This window comes from Solea senegalensis, linkage group LG1 (genome assembly GCF_019176455.1).
Source record: "Solea senegalensis isolate Sse05_10M linkage group LG1, IFAPA_SoseM_1, whole genome shotgun sequence".
Lineage (NCBI taxonomy): Eukaryota > Metazoa > Chordata > Actinopteri > Pleuronectiformes > Soleidae > Solea > Solea senegalensis.
In genome coordinates, this window is record NC_058021.1 from 9,331,540 (window position 1) to 9,352,673 (window position 21,134).

Here is a 21,134-nt window from a genome sequence, read left to right on the forward strand (position 1 = left end):
AAAAGAAGGAGTAGCTACCCATGTGGAATTAGCATCAAAGTCACAGAGAAAGACATTTTCCACTCTCCTAAGAGCTGTTTCCATGGAATGGCGAACCCTGAAAGCAGACAGGTGGAACCCTAACCCACTACTTAACACCCCTTGGTCAAGATGGCTTAATCCTCACCCTAACCATAACCTAACCAAACAGCATACAACATTCAACCAGCAGATGGAGTCCCTGCAGTTTCTTTCCCATTAGACACAAGCAGGAAGGTTTTACAGCATGGATCCAGTTAAAATGGATGGACCTGAATGAGTGAAGGGAAAAAACATGGATTACTTACTTGAGGGCACATACATCACTCACTCATGCTGTTGGTATCAGAAGAGGTGAAAATAAACAAAATGTGGAAATTGATTTATCTCACATTCAAGTATAAATATTGTTGTTAACATACAATATATGCAATCAATCTATACAACACCTGATGTAGGAATATGCTCTCACTTATCCTGTACAAATAAATGACAACGTCTCAGTTTAGCCTTTACATGCCCACAACAGTTAAAGTCAGGAAACAAAAAACCCTGACTTATGCAATAATGACTCTTATATAGTTTGAAAAGGAAAAAAAACTTACCACCAGTCTTTTCTCTCTCTCGTTCTCTCTGTGTGCACACGCAGGAATTTTGGTAAAAGTTAGTGTGAGGGAGAGTCAGGGAAGGTGCTGGACATTAAAGTAAAGTCAACTGAGGAAGCATTCATCACAATGTAGCTCATCCAACTGGACACAGAATAAGCTTGAACGCCTCTGATTATTAAGATATATTTATTCTCATTTCATATACAAATAATAATGCAAAGATACAAAGACATAAGCCTTCACACAAGAAAAATACATCAGGTACAGTTCAAACAGAAGCATATTTCATCTCGAGTATTAGCAACCATTTACAGCCAACTTTTGTTTCTTTTGGTCCGACTTGACAGAAAGATTATAAAACACACAATTTGAAGAACGATATTTGAGCCAGTACATTTCTTTTCTCTTTTTTTTAAAGGGTTTGCTCAAAAAAAAAGGTACCACTTTGCCAAGCTGTGCTGCAGAATGCTAGGATTTTGCATATTCTATGAAAGATAATGTTTCCCGTTTGCTGTGAGTGCATGAGAGGAGCGCCGCACACTCCGCCATGGCAGTAAATGCATGTGCAGTGTTTGTAGTAGTGTCACGAAAAAAACAAAATACATTATGTAATGTACAATTTAGCTGCCATTGTACGAGGCTCCAACCAGCAATGGGCTGTCCTCAAAATCAACACGAAGAAGCATTTATAGATGTAACCCACTGAGTGACCGTATACAGTACATGACTGTGACTTCACGTCATCTTCCTGATTCAGTTTGTGTTTGAACATGTACGTAGAGGACATATGGAGCCTGACTATTCAGTGTCTGCTATTTTATATATATATGTATATATATATTTATTTTAAAAATCTTATCTCTTACTGTATGTCTATGTAATTCCTCAGACAATATGTATATAGTTATTTTCAGTTTAACAGCAGTTTTATAAAACAAACGTAAAAGTAAATAGTAAAATACAACATCTGAAAGTCTCTTCTGACACATTTTAAACTTCAGTATCATGCAGGAAAGCGATTTCAAGGTAGTGGACGTGATATATCAGTCACATGTCTCCATATAACATTTTTTCTCATTATGTACAAAGTAAACAGCGCTATTGATACGTTTGTAACCGTCCTTTAGTTGAAATTCAGTAACAAGGGAAATGATGAGTTTCAAAAGTTAGGAGAATGAAACGTCTCCGTTCTCTTATTTATGGCTGCTTTGACCTTTGGCTTTTCTTTTCTTTTCTTTTTTTCAAAAGTAACTGTTGATTTAATAAATAAGACAATGAAAATACAGTGCTGATGACAGTTTTATCATAAAACTGTATATAATCTGTTGATGGCATGTAGTGACTGATGGAAAATACACACAAGAGACATAAAAGCGGAATAAAAGTGCTATAGAAGGGCCTCAAATGCATCCAGATGAGGTAAATGTTATGCATTTTAAAGAACTTTAAAACCCTCATGAAACTGAATACACCGTCGCGGTCAATCTATTGAAATGACATTACTGATTCATTGTCACTCTTCACCGTACGTGGCTCGTAAAGATGTAATGTCTTGTACTAGACACTAAGGTCAAATATTTCACGAAGAGAACATCAAACATTGCTCTGTTGTAAACTCTTGTCTCTGTAAACACTGGTGTCACACCAATGGATACCTGAATGTCGATGCATAAGTGGACGGCAGTAACAGGCGACACGTCAGTCAGAGCTGCTGTATCTACATGACCACGGAAAATATCCCGACAGTGAAGTCTGAGGTCTAGGAGAGAATATACATTAGAACCACAATGGTTTCGTTGCAGCACAGTATTTCTCAGTGCATTTTCTCACTTAGACATCATAATTACATAAAGCACAAAAAAAAAAACCCATTGTTTCTGTAATAGCAATATACAAAGCTAGTCTATGCCATGACATAACAAATCCCAACGGGAACTGAACAGAAAACAAGCACATACTGTCAACTGCAGTGTAAAATAATATTTAGTAGTACCGAACAACAGCTTCTACATGTGCATAAAAGGCTGATTAGTGTACTGTCTGTTGTTTTTTAGGCTTCACTCTTTAGCCATAACAGTGTATTAAAAAGAGACAAAAAGACAACTTCACAACACAAGGAGAAAAAAAACAAAAACACGCTTTGACAAACAAAGCTGAACTTTAACGGAAACAACTCCAATCCATGTCCAGTCATGCGGTCACGACACTTATAAAATACAAAAGAAAACAAGAAAAAACAAGTGCATCAAGTTAACAAGATGCGTCAAAACCATTAGAATATGTGACGTGACAAACAAATTCAACTGATTTCATCGCATTTCCAAGTAGTTCTGATTCCCACCGTGTAAGACGCACCTTGACACATATCAACAACCTTTTCATACAATCCAATAGTGATGGTAAATGATAGTTTAATCTTATGAGAATCACTGTATACATATATCATTTGAGAAATTACACTTTTACTGTAATTATTCTGATACTCTTTTAATTTGCTACTCTGTGATTACTTATACACGGATCATTTATTTATATTTAGTCCAACCAGCTACAGCAGAAAGAGCTGAGGAACCGGAACACGACGCGTCTGATTACCACACTCTCAAAATACAAACCTTTTCCAAAATGTAGGAAAAACTGCGTAACAGTAGACAGTTAACAAAATACTCACTGATTAGGTAAACACGGTTCTTTCAAAAAGACCTTCTGACTTTTCAAAAAAATAACTGTAATTCAGTTTCTCTTTCACATATTTTTCTGTTTTTCTTTTTTTCTTTTTTTTTAACAAGAAGGCAATTTTAATCAAAGACGGGGCAAACAAGTCCAGAGTACCCAACAGTCGCGAGTGGGTGGGTTGGTGGGTTGGTGGGTTGGTGGGGGGGGGGTTTATATAATAAACTCTCACAACTCTGTGTTAAATAATCGCATTAAAGTGCAATATTAATGTATGGGACACATTGACGTCATAGCGGATCTTTGTTTTTGTAATGAGCAAATGTCAGCTTTAATGCAAAACCAAAAGACTGGCAACATGAACTCAAACACGAGCATGACAAAGAAGCTGATACTCATGATATTCAGTGTCACTGTAGTGCCAGGGAAACAAAGAAAGTCATATGTATATGATGTGACCCGCGCTTTTCTCTACACATTTCAAATTCAATACTAGTGCTGCAAGCAGCACTGAATGAGCCCTCGTATAATTCTAAAACAACAGTAACTGTAGACCACACCCCAAAAGCTTCAGGTCAATCAAACGGTGTTTCTTATTCATGGCATACGTCCTGTTGCCAGTAGGTGGCACAATAACTGGCTTAGCAGCCCTACAATGAAGATGAAAAAGACAAGAGGAGCAGAAGCCTGCTGCAGGCTATTCCGGCAAACATACTTTTGGCCACTACCATGGTTGCCATGGTAACTCGCATACAGATCACGGGGAGGTTAGGGCAGCATCTGTCTGGGCGGAAACCTGCTGCATGGCTAGTGGGGGGGGGCGGGAAAAGTGAAAATGTGTTGGGTTTTTTTTGTACTACAATTCCTGCTAAAATCACGTCGCAGTTTTCGCAGGACCTGGAGTGCACGCGCCATGTGTTTGGTGAGTTCCTCAAAAGTGCACTCACATAGTAAAGTGAAAGAAAAAGATGACGATGGTGAGAATGAAAAAGAATGATCAGAGCGGATAGAGTAGGGCCGTCACACCATGTTACATGGCACCATCACCACTCATTTAGTTTAGTAGGCATCCTGCACACGGGTTCAGTCCGAAATCAATCACTGTCGTTATGCATAGATTCTGTTAAGCAAACTCCGATCAGTCTATACATGTACAATGTAAAAAAAAAAAAAAACTGTAAACATCTCCTTCTTAACAAAGAAATCATTTATCCACTTATAAATGAATGAGAATTGATAAGGTAGTGACCGCGGATGAACGGATGGATAAACATGAGCACGCCTCAAAGTCTGACAAGTAATGTGAACAAACTGCGAGCAAAAGCACCTGTGACACGGGACAGACCTCTTTTTTTCTCCCTCACATACGTATGAATCAACTTTGCATCGAAACCAAAACGTCAAGCTCTTAAGGCAAAACAAGTATGCACAGTGATTGTGATCTAATGCATAACTGATGAATGCTTTTTTACCACGTCGGAAAAAAAAAAAAAAATCTAAATTCAGTATCGCCTAAAAATAACTTAAAATAATGACTCGTCATCATCATCATTATCATCGTCGGCGTCATCACTCGAGACTTTACAGCTTCACTCAAATCAAACGGGACCTGACTTTGTCTCCGATCACAAACCACAAAGGGACCGGAACTAATATCTGTGCTGAGTGGACTACTGTGAATGACCAGCATGGCACAGAGCAAGGTTAAAATGAACACGTGCTTCCTCTGAGTGATTGAGCTGCTGAGATTCTTTGTTAAGGTTTTTGCTCTGTGGTCAGTCATGAAAAGAGATGCAGGCTGCTTTTTTTCATCAGACTCCCTTTAGTGAGTGAAATCAATCAAAATTCGACGGCTGAACCACAAACATAATTCATGCCTAAACAGAGGAGAGGCTGGCAGCAAGTCTTCAAAAGACATGTCAATGCATTTTCTTAGAAAAGTGTTTCTTTTGGAAAGCTCTCGTGTGGAGCTCGATTGGGTTGCTTGGTGTGGAATCACTGCTAAAGCACAGACTCTGCCAACGGTTTCCACAAATGTGCTCTGTCTAGTTTTATCATCTCAGATGACAATCCTTCAACACCACCACCACCACCCCCTCCCGCCCGCCCTCCCAGGGCAATAGCTTTCACACACACCTGTGCATAAACGTACTGTGTCAAGGGTTAGAGTCGATCGAGGCGGAATGCGTCCTCCGTGGCGGGGTCAGCGAGGACCATGTCTGGGTCGTTGAGCATGTGCAGTCCGTCGAGCGTCAGCGGGTCGATTTTGAGGTCGTCCAGCGGGAACTGGGAGTCGATATCAAAGCTGACATCTGTGGACAGGCAGCCGGTTAGGTCCTTAGGCAGGCTGGGTGGAGACTCTCCACTCACTGAACAAAAACATGTGGAAAAATAAAGCAATGAACGATTACTCAAAGGCACTAGCTATGTATCTGTGTTTTTTTATTGCTTTTTAGATTTTCTTCTAAAAAACTGTGACTATATTAGGGCTGCAACCATCACTTGATTGATAAACGATCGATGATGATGATTACGTTCGAGCTGCAGCTCTGTGGATTCTTGTTTTGTGGAGGATGTTAATATTCCGCCTCTGAAACAACGTCACTGCTAAACAACCTGTTTTCATGGGCATTTCTTTGTGTTTTCAGGCTTCACTCGCAAATTGTTGCGAAAGAAAAAACACTTCCTGTGTGCAGCACGGGAATGTCTTGAAATAAAACGAGTTGTGTGGACAACAGTTTGAATGTAACAAAGATTTGTCGTCATTTCTAAATGGATTCAATCGAACGGTTATCAGCAACTACATTAACTGTCAATTCTTTTGAATGGAAACTAATTCTCCGATCTTAAAGGTGCAGTGTGTAACATTCAGGCGGGTTTATTGACAGAAGGTGAAATAGACTACGTCTTTTTTTATATGTACTTCATCAAAGAGCCTCGCTTTATGAAGGCCACCATCCTGTGCCTCCATGTTTCTACAGGAGCCCAAAATGGACGTGCATTTCACATTGAGAAGTGGCTGACTATACGAACAACAACAACAATGTCTGCCTTCATAACAGAGCAAGTGGGAGAGTGGACAGAGAGAGAGATGGTGAGCCAAGTCCTTCATTTGTTCTGTGCTCTTCAATCTCATCACTATTTGATGCAAATTCTTAAGACACCTGACCTTTAAAGTAGCACAATCTTGCTCTCGGGTTCCACCCACATTTGGTAAACGGTGTTGTTTGTTACACCTGCGGGAAAAATATACGTGCATGCATGTGCATTCGTTGACAAGACAACGGCACAGCTGAAGCGTTTCAGACCAGCCTATGCATTTTATACATTATTTGAAGGTGGAGATCCTACATCGTTGTTTCTCTGCTCCTCTCTGACGACAAACACAAAGACATTTGAGAACATGGCTATTTTGTGGTTTCAGAAACATCAGTATTGTATTCTTCTATATTTTTGGCATTAAGTGGACCAAACGACAGTCAATAATAAAAACAAAAAACACGAGTTGCAGCCCTAGATTAAAAAGGGACATGCAAACACACTTTTATTCCGTGTACTCTGGACTCTGCACATCCACACTTTAGATCTCTTTGCTGTAATAGGCCACTTGTGATATAGACTCAAGAAGCCACATAATGAGGTGAAGTAGCACCTGTGAGGATGATATTGGGGATGTTGCCATGGCTACTGTAGCCCAGGTGCTGTGCATCTTGAAGGTTGCAGTGGCCACCACTCAAACCCATCATAAGTGCCTGGGAGTAGTTGAGGGTGGAGGTCTGGTCAGAGCCGATGGGTGTTTCAATCATGTTGAACTGCTCCAACTGGTACTCACAGCAGAAAGAAGTGTGAGTACAGGTTCTGCCGCGACTGCACCTCACAGAAGTAAACACAGACCCTTGACCGTACCTGTTGTGAGAGAGCACTGGCCTGAATGGACGGGAGCTGCTGGTCATAGAAGTCAGCGAACACGCTGCCCAGTATGGAGTTATGCTGCAAGACGACAACAGACAAAACCTGTTTATTAAACTGCAGGCACTAACGACTACGAATGTAGATGACAAACGAATATCTTGCCTCTCTTCAAATCCAACTGTTTCAATTTCTTTTCTTTCTTCTTTTTTTAAGAAGAAGAAGAACATGCTTCAATTACCGTTTACTAGGTTTCAATTTGTGAAACAAGTAGTCATGCAATAAGATTTTAAATGTCTGTTTTCACAGCCATTGTACTTTGTTCTTCATTAATTAAATAAATAAATAAATAAAAAATATGCAAACACTTGCACGCAACTGTGCAGAACAGAACACTTGGATTATTGAAAGGACACAGTCAAAGCAGTCACAACATGGAAACGACAAACTGCTGAAAATCACCTCAACACATCTGGAACTGTGGATGGTTATTTTTTTTCTTTAAACTTGACTTTAAACTAAACGTTTGAGACTAACTGTGCTCAAACGTGACACACGGCTACAACTGACTGTACTGACGTAAGAGGATGAAATGTACACAGGAGAGAAACATTTACATTGTTGCAGGATGTTTCACAAACAGAAACTAAACATTCAACAGTCCACACGAGGATTTGAAGCCTGCTGTTTTTTAATAACGCAGTATTTGCAGTGTTTGCTGTGGTATACATATGTTGCATAACTATATTATAAATATTTCAACAACTGAGGTACTTATAAGATACCCAAATGACTTTTTACATAAGCAATAAATAAGTAAATATGTAGATTAAAAAATGAGTTTGTTGAATACTATTCACATGCCAATAATCTGTTAATGAGGATGGAGTCCTTTCACTATCTCCCCATGAGCTTCCGCTGGTGCTTTGATCAACATGAACCACATGAAATTAAAACCACAGAATAAAGTGAATCGTTGAGAATATATTCCCTCTGTGACTGTATTCTCCTGCACTGACTCAACGCAGTGCAAGCCGATTCTCTTGAAGTTTCTCGTTTGAGTTCCCTGCGAGAGAACCAGCATCAGAAACTCTCCTGTTTCACTGTGGCCTCTTAATGTATAAGTAATTGGATCATATTCCGAAGCCATGCTCCTCCTCGTTCAAAACCAAATTATCTGTGTGTGCCGCAGATGTCCCCACAGGGCAGAGCAGGATAATGGAGCACACAGCCTGTCAGCTGTGGTTCAGCCAGTGAATAATCTCAGGACTACGAGTGAGCCACTTCAGCTCAGCAAGGAATTGAGTTGGCTGAGCAAACAGCAGGACAGACGCATACAAATGAACACAAACATACAGCAAAACGTCACTTTCACTCACCACGTTCCTCTTTGGTTGACAACATCTCAAACATTCAAAATCACACAAGCAAATTCATTCACTCATCGTCTACCGCTTTATCCTCCACATGAGGGTCGCGGGGGCCACTGGGGCCACTCCCAGCTGAAACAGGGCGAAAGGTGGGGCCAACACATAGAGACAAACAGCCATTTACTCTCATGTTTACACCTACAGTCAATTTACAGTGTCCATTTCATGTAATCTGCATGTCCAACTCCTCTGTGTGTCCACAGAAGCAAATTTAAAATGCTAAGTGAATATTATGTTGTCTATTTGTTTGTAAAAAACTAAATTTAACATACATCTTCAAACTGTAGAGCCTAAATTTGAACTATTTGCCTCTGTGAAGAGGAAAAAATGTAACATTATTTGCATTTTTCTGTTTGTAGAATGACTTTTTGATCTGTGATCTGCCCAGAGACTACAGATGGAAAAAAAAGCCTATTAGCTATTCTGGCACGATTACAATGTTCACTGTCCCTAAAATAAAACTGCGTCGTTCATCTGAAAACAGGCGCTGTCAAACAATATTATCAGACATGACTGAGGGAGCATTTGTGTGTATACAGCAGCAGCACATATTTATCTCATCAAACTGCTCGACAACTGGTGTTTTTTGAGCAGTAGAATGTACTTCTGAACATTTTAACGGGGGCTTCTTTGTGTTTTCAGTCATACACAAGCATGACTGCAGCTGTTTCATTCACTAACACAATGGTGCCTCGAAAATGAAACAAATGTCTTCCTGTGTGCAGCGATGGAATATCACTGAGTGACACAGTATCTATGAATGTAATTTGTTTATGTGGTGACACACCACATTTTTTAACCTGTAAGTCACCATTTTATTGACTTCAAAGTATAAGGAGTGGGTGATTTACTGAATCAGACAGAGATTGCCAGTTACCATGTTTACTTTGGGTGTGTTTAGTTTATCTAAAAGCACCACCCATCCAGTTTGTTGTTGTTTTTTTGTTCAGCCACAGGAATTCTCTGCAGCTTCTCCCCGAAATCTCCCCTTCGACGCTGATACAAAACCCCACAACGAACACAAGTGTCTGATTCACATTCAAACTGGAGCACACAGTCTAATACAGCAGGACTGCAGAGGAGACATTGGAGACGCAACGCAAATACCACAGAAGCAGCAAAGGAGGGAGGTTAGGGACACAGCTACATCACAACACATCAGTGACACTGTGTGTATTTGAAGGGACTGGCAGTCAGATCTGGGCAAAAGAGGAACTACGGGATTCCCACTGTGTCAGTATTTAACATTAAAACCATCACTGTATGATCCTATCGTAAGGCTGTACAGATTTGTGATTTAAACGGTAATGTCAGTATTTGACACCAGAAATTCACAGATGTGACCTGCAACCAGGCACCTACTGAATGATAGCAGTCACTCTGGTGTCCGCTCATTTGTGCCATGCTTCATCATACAGTTTCCTCTATACGGGGAAAATAATTAACAAAATTGACATCAAGTGCTACTGAGAAAGACCTTAAACTAGTAACTCCTTAGAAAATGTTAGCTGACTGTTAGAAATCAATTGAGACGTGTTATCTCAGAGACTAATGCCACTTTTCCCACGACATGGTCCCAGCACGACTTGACACGCCTCGGTGTGGCTCAACTCTACACGGTTTGGTTGGTTTTTCATTGCAATATAGTACCTCCTCAATGTGGGCGGGGTCATAATACCAGGTACTATCGCTAATGGAAAAGCAAAAGAAAAACACGGCATGCCGCACAGAGGCGAGTTGTGCCGGGACCATGTGGTGGAAAAGCGGCATGATATTATGTTCTTCTTGCAACCAGCAGAGTCGCCCCCCCTGGTGGCTAACCTGCTATTGCTATCCTACTTCCTAAGTCTCACTTTTAAAACCAATGTCTCATATATAGTCTATGGTACACAGTCATATCAGATTATCTTAATATTATCAGGATATATATATATATTTTTTTTAAATAGCTTATAAATATGATTTGAAACATCTTGCACAAGTGCATGAAATAAATGAACATGCTTCACGTTTTTGCCCAGATCTACTTGTGTGGACACAATAAAAGCAGCTGCAGGGGTCAACAGAGTCCGACGAGGCAACCATAGAACTGCGATGCAGGGAACGGTGACGTTTATACGGAGCGAGTTGTTAGATCACACGCCCTTACTTGAGGTGAGCCTCCAGGTGAGAATCCTTGATTGGAGACAGGGGAGGTTGGCGACTGATTGGCAGACGATCCGACCCTATTGCGGTACTGTTGGAGGGAGGAGGTCTGATACAAGAGGATATGTTTGAGTTATAGTCGTCAGAGGAACGTTTGAGGATCACGTGTGTTGGCGTCTGCGTGTGCTAATGTGCTCATATTAGATTTAGATAGATTTAGATTAGAGAATTAGTTGTGTATTTATTACTACATGGGGGCAGCAGCGGCAAGTATTTGGTTCCTTAAAGGCATCAGCAAAAGGCATTTAGTAAGTTAACTCTACGAAATGAACAAGGTTCACTGAATGCACCTCGAAGCTCACCATGTGGCAGACTAAACATTACTCACTCTAGCTCTAATGCACAAATTGATTCAGTCTGCACTGTTTCGTTTCATGGAGAGATATATTAACCCATAGTTTGTGCTACTAGTCAGCTGATTGTGTAGCCTCCATTCAGAGCAGTGATATGCATCGCCACATGGCAGCTGAGCCAGTGACCGTCAATTCCAATAGGGTGTAAAATGATTTATCTGAGTCAGTTAATCAACTACAACTATTAATTGGTTGATTTCTATACCAGTGTTTGCAAATTCTGGTCCACGAGACCCACTGCCCTCTGCAAAAGCCTGGTAACGACCCATTTATTTCAATCAGGCAGTGGGTCTCGAGGATTGAGAAACACTTGTGTTCTTCCAGCATCAGTTCGAGCAGCAGGAACCCTGATTGCGGGAATCACTGAGTCACTACATTAAATCTTACAACCCCACACGGTTGCGTGAGTTAGGGAAAATAATGTGACAACACCACGTGAATCACTAACACTAAAAGGGTCTAAGGAGATCTGGTTTTAGTTAGTTCAAAAATCAACAGGACAAGAAAAAGAAAGTAAAAATAAGTTCAAAGATAAAACAAAATTCAATTTCTATCCTGATAATTAAATCAAACTTAAATGACCCAACAAACAAGAGCAAAATACTGATATACTATCATGTAATTCAGAGTTTGAGGCGTATCAAATGAAAAATTACCTCTTATCACTCGATATCTAACAGGGGTTCGATTCACCGCAGCCCTAATATGTGCATAGATATGTTAGTGGTAGCATGGGATGTAAAAGTGATGAAGCAGTTCAAGGTTTTTGGATAAAGATAAAAACTAGTGCAATTATAATTACTGCAGTAGATCTGAACTCTCAAGAAACTGAAAGAAACACTGATATTGTCCATCAGCGTGATATAACTTAACAGCTAAGATTCACGGGGCTAAAAATGGAGGGAACATGTTTTTAAACCACTTCTGGAAACAAAGCAGAAAAGAACAGAAGCTCGATGATTGTAGATGAGATGCTTATTCAGGGTTTATTAACACAATGATAGGTCTCCACTGCAGTGGAACTGGGATGAGGGAAAAAGTAGGGCACTTCATTTGTGCAGTAATCCAAACACATTCCTACTGCAACACAAGTAGAGCAGTGAGAGCCAAGATCTGAACGACGCACAGTGCCTTGCAAAAGCATTTACATTCCTTTATGTTTTTGCATTAATCCAGGTTTTTTTTTAGATCCGCACGATAAGCATGCAAAGTAAGACAAATCATGTTTAAACATACATTTGAAATAAGAGAGAAACCACTCACTTATTGCTCTAATGCATCCTACTGTGCTCGATTAATAACATTAAACTGTGGCATGTCCTTCAGTAAAGCAGCGTGTAGTGTGTGTGTGTGTGTGTGTGTGTGATGCCAGCAGGCAGAATCACGTGTGGTGCAGACAGGTGTGTGCGCTGCTCACCGTGCTCATGTCCATGATCATGTTTGTTTGCGAGGACGTGTGGTCGTCTAACGTGGAGCAAGAGTTCACGGTCGACTGGAGCTGGACCGGACTTGTCTGCTGAAAAGAAAAAAGGAAAATAGATATTAATGATATACAGTCATTTTATACAGTTTTAATATGAGCTTATCACAAATACAGTCCATCACTCTCTGCTCTTATGCAGTATGCTGACCAGCCACAAATTTCCTCCGGCCATTTACTGTTGGCCTTCAGACAAAGCCAAACAAGGTTATACAAGGCCTAATTTTAACATATTTGACTCACACATCAAAGGGTTAGTTCTAAATCTGTAAAAAAAAACAACAAAGTGAGCCAATCATGACGTATCTTTCTTTTGTCGTCTTATTGCTTAGCAATATATAGCTGCTCGTGCTTGTTTAGGAGGTTGCATCCTATCATGCAAATACCAATCATGTTTTGATTTAGGCAGAACCAGAAAAATTTGATTGTTTTGCTTACTGGACTTATCTTGATATAATAATAATAATAATAATGATCATAATAATGATTCCTTTTTAAACCACAAGTGTTAATTCAAACTTACTTGCTGGTTCTGGTGAGTCTGGGACGCCGGCTGCTGGCTAAAGAAGGCATACTGCGACAGCTGCTGCTCAAGGTTCATCGCGTTGATCGCTGCCTGAAAGGAACAATGTGACAGAAAAAGGGATGAGGTTCTAAAACACGGTGAAAACCACTGAGGTATTTAAATCCTGCAAACGCGTACACATACACAACATTCTCACTGTCTGGTTTCTTTTTGTTGACAGTGAATTAGAATGAAATAAAAACATCTTCACATGAGCAACAGGAAAAGATTGACAGTGACATTATGAGAGGAGACAATAATAACCGCCTGTAAAACATTATATATTAAATATATATATATATAAAAAAATAGCATATCATCAACTTCCACTTGTAGCCATCTACACTTTAACTCCTCTCCACTGCAGACGCTTGGTTCTCTTCTCCTCTAGTTTTTATCACTTTGCTACAGGTCACTGTTTAACTAAGTCTGCTGTTGAAATGATACGAGGTGCATTTTATTGGGTTGGTGGCTGTGGGTGGCACACCACACTAAAGCAGAAACAGAGTCAATAAACAGGCGGAACTGCAGTTATCAGTGAAGCCAGTACTTTGATTGAATGTTTCCTTAATCTCCGATGACACATCAAGGTCAATCTGTGACTTAATACAGTATAACGCATTTCTTTAAGCTTGCGTGGTTCATTTCATTCAGGGTGGAGAGCAGGCCCGTACCTGAGAGAGACTGAGAGGTGGAGAAGAAGGGGAGAGTGTGAGGTTCTGTTGCTGGTGGGAGTCTCCTGTATTCACAATGAGAGGAACCATGTTGTCCTGCCCAGGCTCCATTTCCATGGTTACTGTGGACTGAGAGGCGTTCCCTCCTACCCAGCACACAAACAACAACAACAACAACAAAAAAATCATCTTTAACAGCAACTCATCTGATATGCTGCATTTAATTACAGGGGAATCCCACATTGTCCAACCTTGTGTGTTTGCCAGGATCTGTGCGCTGCTGGAGGAGCCGAACGAGGCAGCTGCCGTGTCGTCCGTGTCGAGCGGGGTGGGCAGCGGAGGAGGGAATTGGATGTTGGTCAGGTCAGGCAGAGAACCGCCAGTGTTGAGGGCTGCAGGTTTGAGTGTAGTGGTCAGCTGTTGGTCTGGAGATGGAAATATGCTGCAGAGCACAGGAAGGATGCAGTGAACACGAGAGAAATGTATTCACCTTGTTTTTGTCAGTAATGACATAAAAGCACAGAAACACTGCGCTGCTTGTGCACAATACTAAAAATGACTTGAAAATACACTCAAATTAAAGTAGGTTGGCTTCAGTTCAAAGCCATATTTATTCATGCTTATTTAAATTTATGTAAATACACACTTAATTTGAAGCTGATCGTGTGCAGCTACAGCTACAACATCACTTCACTGCATTAATAAGGCCACAGGATGACTTAAATTAGAAGAAAAAAAAAACACTCACTTGATTCCGGGAACTTTGCAGGGCTTGGACCTTAAAATGTTCTAAAGGGGAGGGGTGGGAGAAAAACTACAGCTACAGTCTTGTGGAGGAAAAAAACTGCCAGAAAAGAAAACAATTATTTGTGGCGTATGGATGGTTCACCTTTTTACAGTCCCATTCCTCTTCCTGTCCATCTTCATCAGCCTCTTGTTTGATTGCTTCGGAGCCTGGTACAGTGAGCAGGAGAACTGGGGATTTAAAGACAGAGAAAGAAAAATCTCCTCAGTCTCTTGGGTTTGCAGATGTCCAGCATGTATGAGCTTATAATAAGCCCAGCCCACGGGTCCTCATTTGTTTGTGGTCTGACATTCAAAGACAATGCAGTGAGTGCAGTGTCTCCACTTTGAGATTTATGAAAATATAACCAAAGTGCTTCAGAAACTAAACTATATGTCTCACACCGCCATTAGCAAAGAACATCATCAAACACTTAGGTTCGCCCTGCTCAATCGGACATTTTCCTCTTCTGAGCGTGAACCTTCACCAAACAGCACATTTTGTGCTGAGTCATTTCGAAAGACATAATTGTCCAACTGTGTAACACATATTGTTCTCCCAAAAAGAAGAAATAAACAGCCCAAACATGACTCAGCTAAAATGCTTTTTGCTTTTTTATCTGTACAATATCCGATCCAGTGATTTTGACCAGTATCGGACCAATACCAATAATTCCTCCCCGGGCACAGATGAGCGCAGCCCAGTGCTCCTGTGCCCGGTTTGTGTGTGTGTGTGTGTGTGTTCACTTCTGGTGCATAAAATCAGATGGGTTAAATGCAGAGGCCACGGCAACGTCTCAAATGCTATGTTTCTCTTTGACGTGTACCTCGTTTTGGCAGCAGCTCCTGGGATCCTCCGGTGAAAGCGGCCTGCTGAGCAGGTGTCAGTGTGCTCTGGTGCAGAGCTGAGTCAGAGTTTGTCCTGCAGCACAAGGAAGTCACACGGGGGACCGTGAAGTCCAATTAAGGACATTTCCAAATACTGCACTCATATGTGCAAAAATCAAATGAACCGCAAATGTATTATTCCTGTGGCATACAAAGCATTTAAAGCGAATACAATTGAAATCTCTTGGTGAGCAAGAACAGCACTCATAACAACATCCAAAACACCAAAGAATAACAACAAAGCATTTAATTTAGCTTTTCATTTCCCAAAAATATACTTTGGATTGTGTAAGGAAGTGTGGTCTGAGTTTTTCCAGTATCCAAACATGCACACACACACACACACACACACACAGACAGACAGACAGACAGACTATGTTTCATCCTTAGAGACTTGTCTTACCTCCTCCAGCTGGTATCAGGTGGTGGTGAAAGATACACTGATCCATATGGACAGCTGTCAATGTGAGATCTCAGGTTAAGAAAAATACTGGCGCTGAGGTCTGGCAGCCGGAACATTCATTCCTGTGACTTCATTAAACATGAGCTTGCAGTGATGGTGGTGTGTCATCCAAGTCGTGCCAGATATTTGAAAAAGAAAAATTCACGGTACTGACTAACTTAATGTGCTTAATTATCAAATATGTGTTTGGTCTCCTTAATAATCAACTACTACTCTAAACTATAAACCATCATAACATGATTTTAAAATGAGATGAAGAGGCAGACAACATGGAAGGATATCTGACGTCCATGTTTGTCAACAGACGGGGGTTTTCTGTGGGGCGACGTCATGCGGTTCCGATCCCGGTAGACTCTGTCCACTAACCCGTGATGTCGCGTCAATCTATTTGTGTCCAGCACTGATTTCTGACAAGGACAAAAAAACAGAAAAGAAAAGTTAAAAAGAATTAATATTATGTGCCAGTTCAATACGTCATTGCTGTCTGTGACGGTTTCTCTGTTCGGTCCAGACTGAACTGAGACCTAAATCCTTTGTCAAAATCTGAATTTATTTTAGTTGGGTTGAAAGTCGTCCTTGTCCCAAGTTGCACTAACCTTGCGTTTGTGAGCCCTTACGTCAGATGTTCAAGTGAGTCAAGGAAAGAACAAGAACAGAAAGCTAGAAAAATGCTTGCAAAAGTAAAAATGTTAACTAAAAGGATCTGGATCTGGATCTGGAAAAGTGCCCAATTAGTTCTGTTTAATATTGGCAAAGGTCATCGTGCTGTAGCTTATTTGGGGGAAAGAAAAAAACTCTCACAGTCTATAAAAAAAATGGTTGTTTCCTTTTTTGCACATATGTCATGACAAGATAAGTTGTCCACAGAGATATGTATAATATACTGTATAAATGATGGTTGATTATAAAATAATACAGCTATGTTGTTATTGTTTGTGGCACCAAATGTCTATATTTTATTTTGAAATTAAAAAAAACAAAAGCACGCAGGTGTCTACAATGTACTTTGCATGAACATAAATAGATAATAAATAAATAAATAAATACTGTATATATCCACACACACAGCTTGCACAAAAAAAAAATCACAAATCAAATTTTACCTTGTGGTGTAACTTGACTCCAAGTACAACAAATGATTTATTTAAGTGTTGTGTCTGTAATGCATAACATTCGGTTGTGGCTGAGTTTCACCAGCTGTGGTGCGTTGACTCTATTTTACTCTATTTACTCTAAACAAAGCTTTTGCATACAAAACGTATTTACATTGCCGTGTAGCACCCACCATACTGAGCAGATGAGAGCAGGATTTCCTAGTGTTTAAATAAGAAAAGGTAAATATTTCTTTTAGAATGGCCACGGGTTGAATAAATAGGTTGTTGTGGGACATAATTAGGGTCAAACTGTTTACTGTCAAATCAAATTTGTAATTTGAAACAACGAAAAGCTTGCAGTGTACTTTTGTACACTGTTCTGTGTTACATGCTAATGCTTTTGTATCTTTAGGCTCCATCCTTGCATTACTGTAGTAATAAATCATATTGATTGTATGTCATCTGGCAATAAGCCATCACATTTTACATCTATTACACAGTAAATATTGAACTTAATCTTCCCTTTAGAAGATTAAATATGTACAGAAGAGGATTATCTGCTCTCCTGTACAACCAAACCTAACACAAATGAAATGTTGTGCACCTCAGCTGTTTTCTAAACTCTGTATAAAGGTCCAGAAATACCCGCCGCTCACCTGAAAAGGTCCATCAACAGTGCTGTTTCCGATCTGATTGACGTTTGGCAAAGACCCTCCGTAGTACTGGCCTCTGTTCTGTCCCAGCTGCAGATACTGGGTCGACTGCAGCTGTAACTGGAAACACAACAACGGCAGCTGAGGCAGCATGAAATGAACTCAACAAAAAAAACAACAATAAATAAAACCGTTTATCAGCCGCAGCAAATTCATGCTCCGGTGACGTGAACTGGTTACAGACGCACAACAGGAAAACAGCAACAAGATATTGTTGTTATTACCAGTGAGAGCGACTTACACTCTTAAACTCATCAAACCTCAATTGCAGTGTGATTATGCACTAGAGACGGTGACCCTGCAGTATAATACTGAAACCACAATACTGACCCGTGTTGTCTTTATTAGCCCCGTGTGTGAGGTGGCAAAATAACAGGAAATGACACGTTCATGTAGCTCGAGTAGAAAATAGATCTTTCAGGCTAAGCAAACTTTCAGGCTAATACTAAACTATTAGGGCTGCACGATACTATCGACAGCATATCGGTATTGGCAGATATTGGCTTTTTAACACCGAGCGTATCGCTGACGACATGTTTGCACAAGCACACTTTGCATCACCCTAGTTACACGACGGTTTGTGGCATCGGAAAATTCCAGTGGTTTCTGAAAGCTGAGAAGTTTCCCGTCAAAGCCATTGTGTGGTTACTGTGGCAATTTCACTTGCGCTGTTGCAGGAAGCCAGAGAATCAGCATCTTTGTCGCCAGAGAGGTGAGAGTTGGAAAAACACCTGGAAACCTTTTTGGTTTTCTTTATTTTAAATTGTTACAACAGTATTTCAACGTGCAGTAAATTGTAAATAACTGCCAGAGATTGGAAGTTATTCGGGGAAAATGGCCAAAAGCACTTACTCACAGGACATTCGTCATGTCAAGTGAGACGGGGACAACAGAAGCAGTGCACTACTAAAACGAGACCTGCACTGACACTGGATACAAAGAAACGTTACAAAGTCTGCCTAACACTGTGAGGCAAACATGGAACTGAAGCACTGCGGAGGGAATTTGGCATTGACTGAACTTGCACTTTCAATGAGTATGAACTCCCTAAAGCCTTGTGAAGGCTTTAATTTCAAAACAACCTCCAGTTCCATGTCCTAAAAGAGAACCTGTAATCGTTCAATTAAATCCTCTCATGCAGACCCTCTGCTCACTGTTGGCAAGGTAGAAAATCTAATAAAAGCCATTACTATGCGGTGCATCGGCGGTGTATTTTGATAAGCCTCAGACTGTGTTTGTTTAAATACATGTAAACCTTCTCTGTTGACAAAAGGCTGCCTGTAGTAACATCCCAGGATCAGGAAGAGGCCAAGACTAATCTTTGTAAACAGCAAGACAGGTACAGTGAGCAGAGAGAGAAATGCTGAAGGGCTGAGGGTGTGGACGGAGCCGGCTGAAACTCGACACCCAACGACCACTACTCACTCGTCTAAATTTGGCTCACACAAGAGCCTCCTATATTTGAGTATTCATTAAGAAAAACGATAGGACTGAAGCCATTAAGAGGAGGAAAATCCTATTCTACGGTTTACATGTGCTATAGCAACTGGCTCATCCATTAGTTGATGTGAAACTTAAACTATACTTGTTTGGTCGATTCAGTGTCAGAAAATGGTGGAAAATTTGGATTGCACTCAAAAGAAGAAAGAATAATCATATTTAAGAAGCTGGAATCGGGATTTGGTTATTTCGGTTTACGCTTTTCACTTCACAGATTTTTGCCCTGTCACAGCAATGTTCGCTATTATTTTTTAAATGTCCAGTGTGTAAGAATTAGTGCCATCTGGTGGTGAGACTGCAAACTGTAACAAACAGAGAACTCCTCTGTTCACTCCTCCCTAGGGTGTCAGGGAACTACGGTGGCCTTCATGTGCCATGTAGAATGTCTATTTGAGCTGCCGTAGAAACATGTTGAGCTCTGAAAAGGGCTACAGAAACTACAACATTTTTTGGAAAGCAGTTGTAAAAATTATATTCAATTTCTTTGAATACATAACAATGTATAGAAGAGTGAGTTTACAGTGGGATAATGATGGAGAAAGCTACGTTAAGCAACGCTCCATCCACGTTCAATACATACTTAATGCAATCCTGCACTTTAAACTTTTCACGTTGACGTTTTTGTTTTCTTCCGTTAGACAGATATCGTGATGTATCGCCACATGACTGCCGTGCGATATATTGATCATCGCGGAATTGCTGTATCGTGATATTATCGGTATCGTGGACCGCATATCGCGTACAGTACTGTGGGGTACCCTGTGATTCCCACCCCTAATAGGAGCGGCAGGAACAAACCCTGATTTTCCACATGCACATTCCACTTCCACTCTATCAGCACACCATAATATAAGAGTATGAGCAGCAGCACTGCAGTAGCTCCGTGTCCACAGAGCATCTGCCCATCAGCTGCAGCAGCTGCCACAGCCCTGTCTGCCTCCATGTCGGATTTATTTTGGAGGCCTGTGCTGCATGTGGTTTATAGTCCTCATAATCTGGGCCTTCATCTTTGGTGTAAATGTCACCCATGCTGCAGTGAGCGCGGAGCACACAGGAAACTGTCACACAAGTTTGTACCAAACCACAGTGCACAGAGGACCAGAAACACATTCACACGCAAACATTTAAATAATAATAAAAAAATATTATTAAAACTAATAATAATAATAATAATAACAATAATAATAATAATATTACACGCATGATGCTTGGTTTTATGCGCGCGCCGAGCAGACAGTCAGAGATGCAGGTGAACGCGCGCTGTCAAAAACGCGCGCACGCCCCTTTAGCGTGGGACAAGAAAAAAAAAAAAATACAGCAACAACTTTTTCAGACGTGGGTCCATTTGGACATGACAGCAGCGTCTCCTCCTGCCAGCTCCGTCCCTCTGTCCCCGCTGAGGAGGAGGAGGAGGGGGTAACAGCTGGCAGCAGGAGGCGTCGTTTGTTATTGTTTACCTCCTCTGCCCTGGCTGCGTGCTACAAACGCATATCTGACAGCTCGCTAAAAACAAACGGAGAAGAGGAGGTGGGGGAGGAGAAGGAGGAGGACGGGGTTAATCACAGGAGGAGCGGCGTGCTTACCCTCGCTGCCCGCGTTATGCTGAGCTCCTTCATCACCTCCTCGAAGGCCGCCGTCTCCTCCGCCTGCTTCTGGTTGTGCAGCGCGATCTTCTCGCTGAATTTCCGCGGATTGTTCGCAGTCGCCATGTTTCGCTCTTGTGCTCCGCTCTCTCTCACTGGCCAGTGTCAAGGTAACCGCAGTGAGGGAACCTCCAC

General features: G+C 41.0%; 1 protein-coding gene across 4 annotated transcripts; it reads right to left on the reverse strand.

Annotated features, from left to right (window-relative positions):
• Positions 1-269: 269 nt before the first annotated feature.
• Positions 270-21,130, reverse strand: crtc1a (CREB regulated transcription coactivator 1a). Of its 4 annotated transcripts, XM_044031213.1 has the most exons (16): positions 20,940-21,130; positions 17,800-17,916; positions 16,331-16,456; positions 15,990-16,051; positions 15,526-15,620; positions 14,805-14,890; positions 14,664-14,704; positions 14,167-14,357; positions 13,916-14,061; positions 13,200-13,292; positions 12,614-12,712; positions 10,788-10,892; positions 7,206-7,289; positions 6,952-7,120; positions 5,436-5,668; positions 270-290 (listed from the first exon to the last, which is right to left on the reverse strand). In XM_044031213.1, the coding sequence occupies exons 1-15, from the start codon at positions 21,063-21,065 to the stop codon at positions 5,463-5,465; spliced, it is 1,746 nt and encodes a 581-aa protein (XP_043887148.1). In that variant the 5' UTR covers positions 21,066-21,130; the 3' UTR covers positions 270-290; positions 5,436-5,462. The 4 variants fall into 4 exon arrangements, with proteins under 4 accessions (XP_043887148.1, XP_043887155.1, XP_043887140.1 ...); XM_044031220.1 differs by lacking the exon at positions 270-290 and having other exon boundaries at positions 5,410-5,668; positions 17,800-17,910; XM_044031205.1 differs by lacking the exon at positions 270-290 and having other exon boundaries at positions 5,410-5,668.
• Between the last annotated feature and the right edge of the window lie 4 nt (positions 21,131-21,134).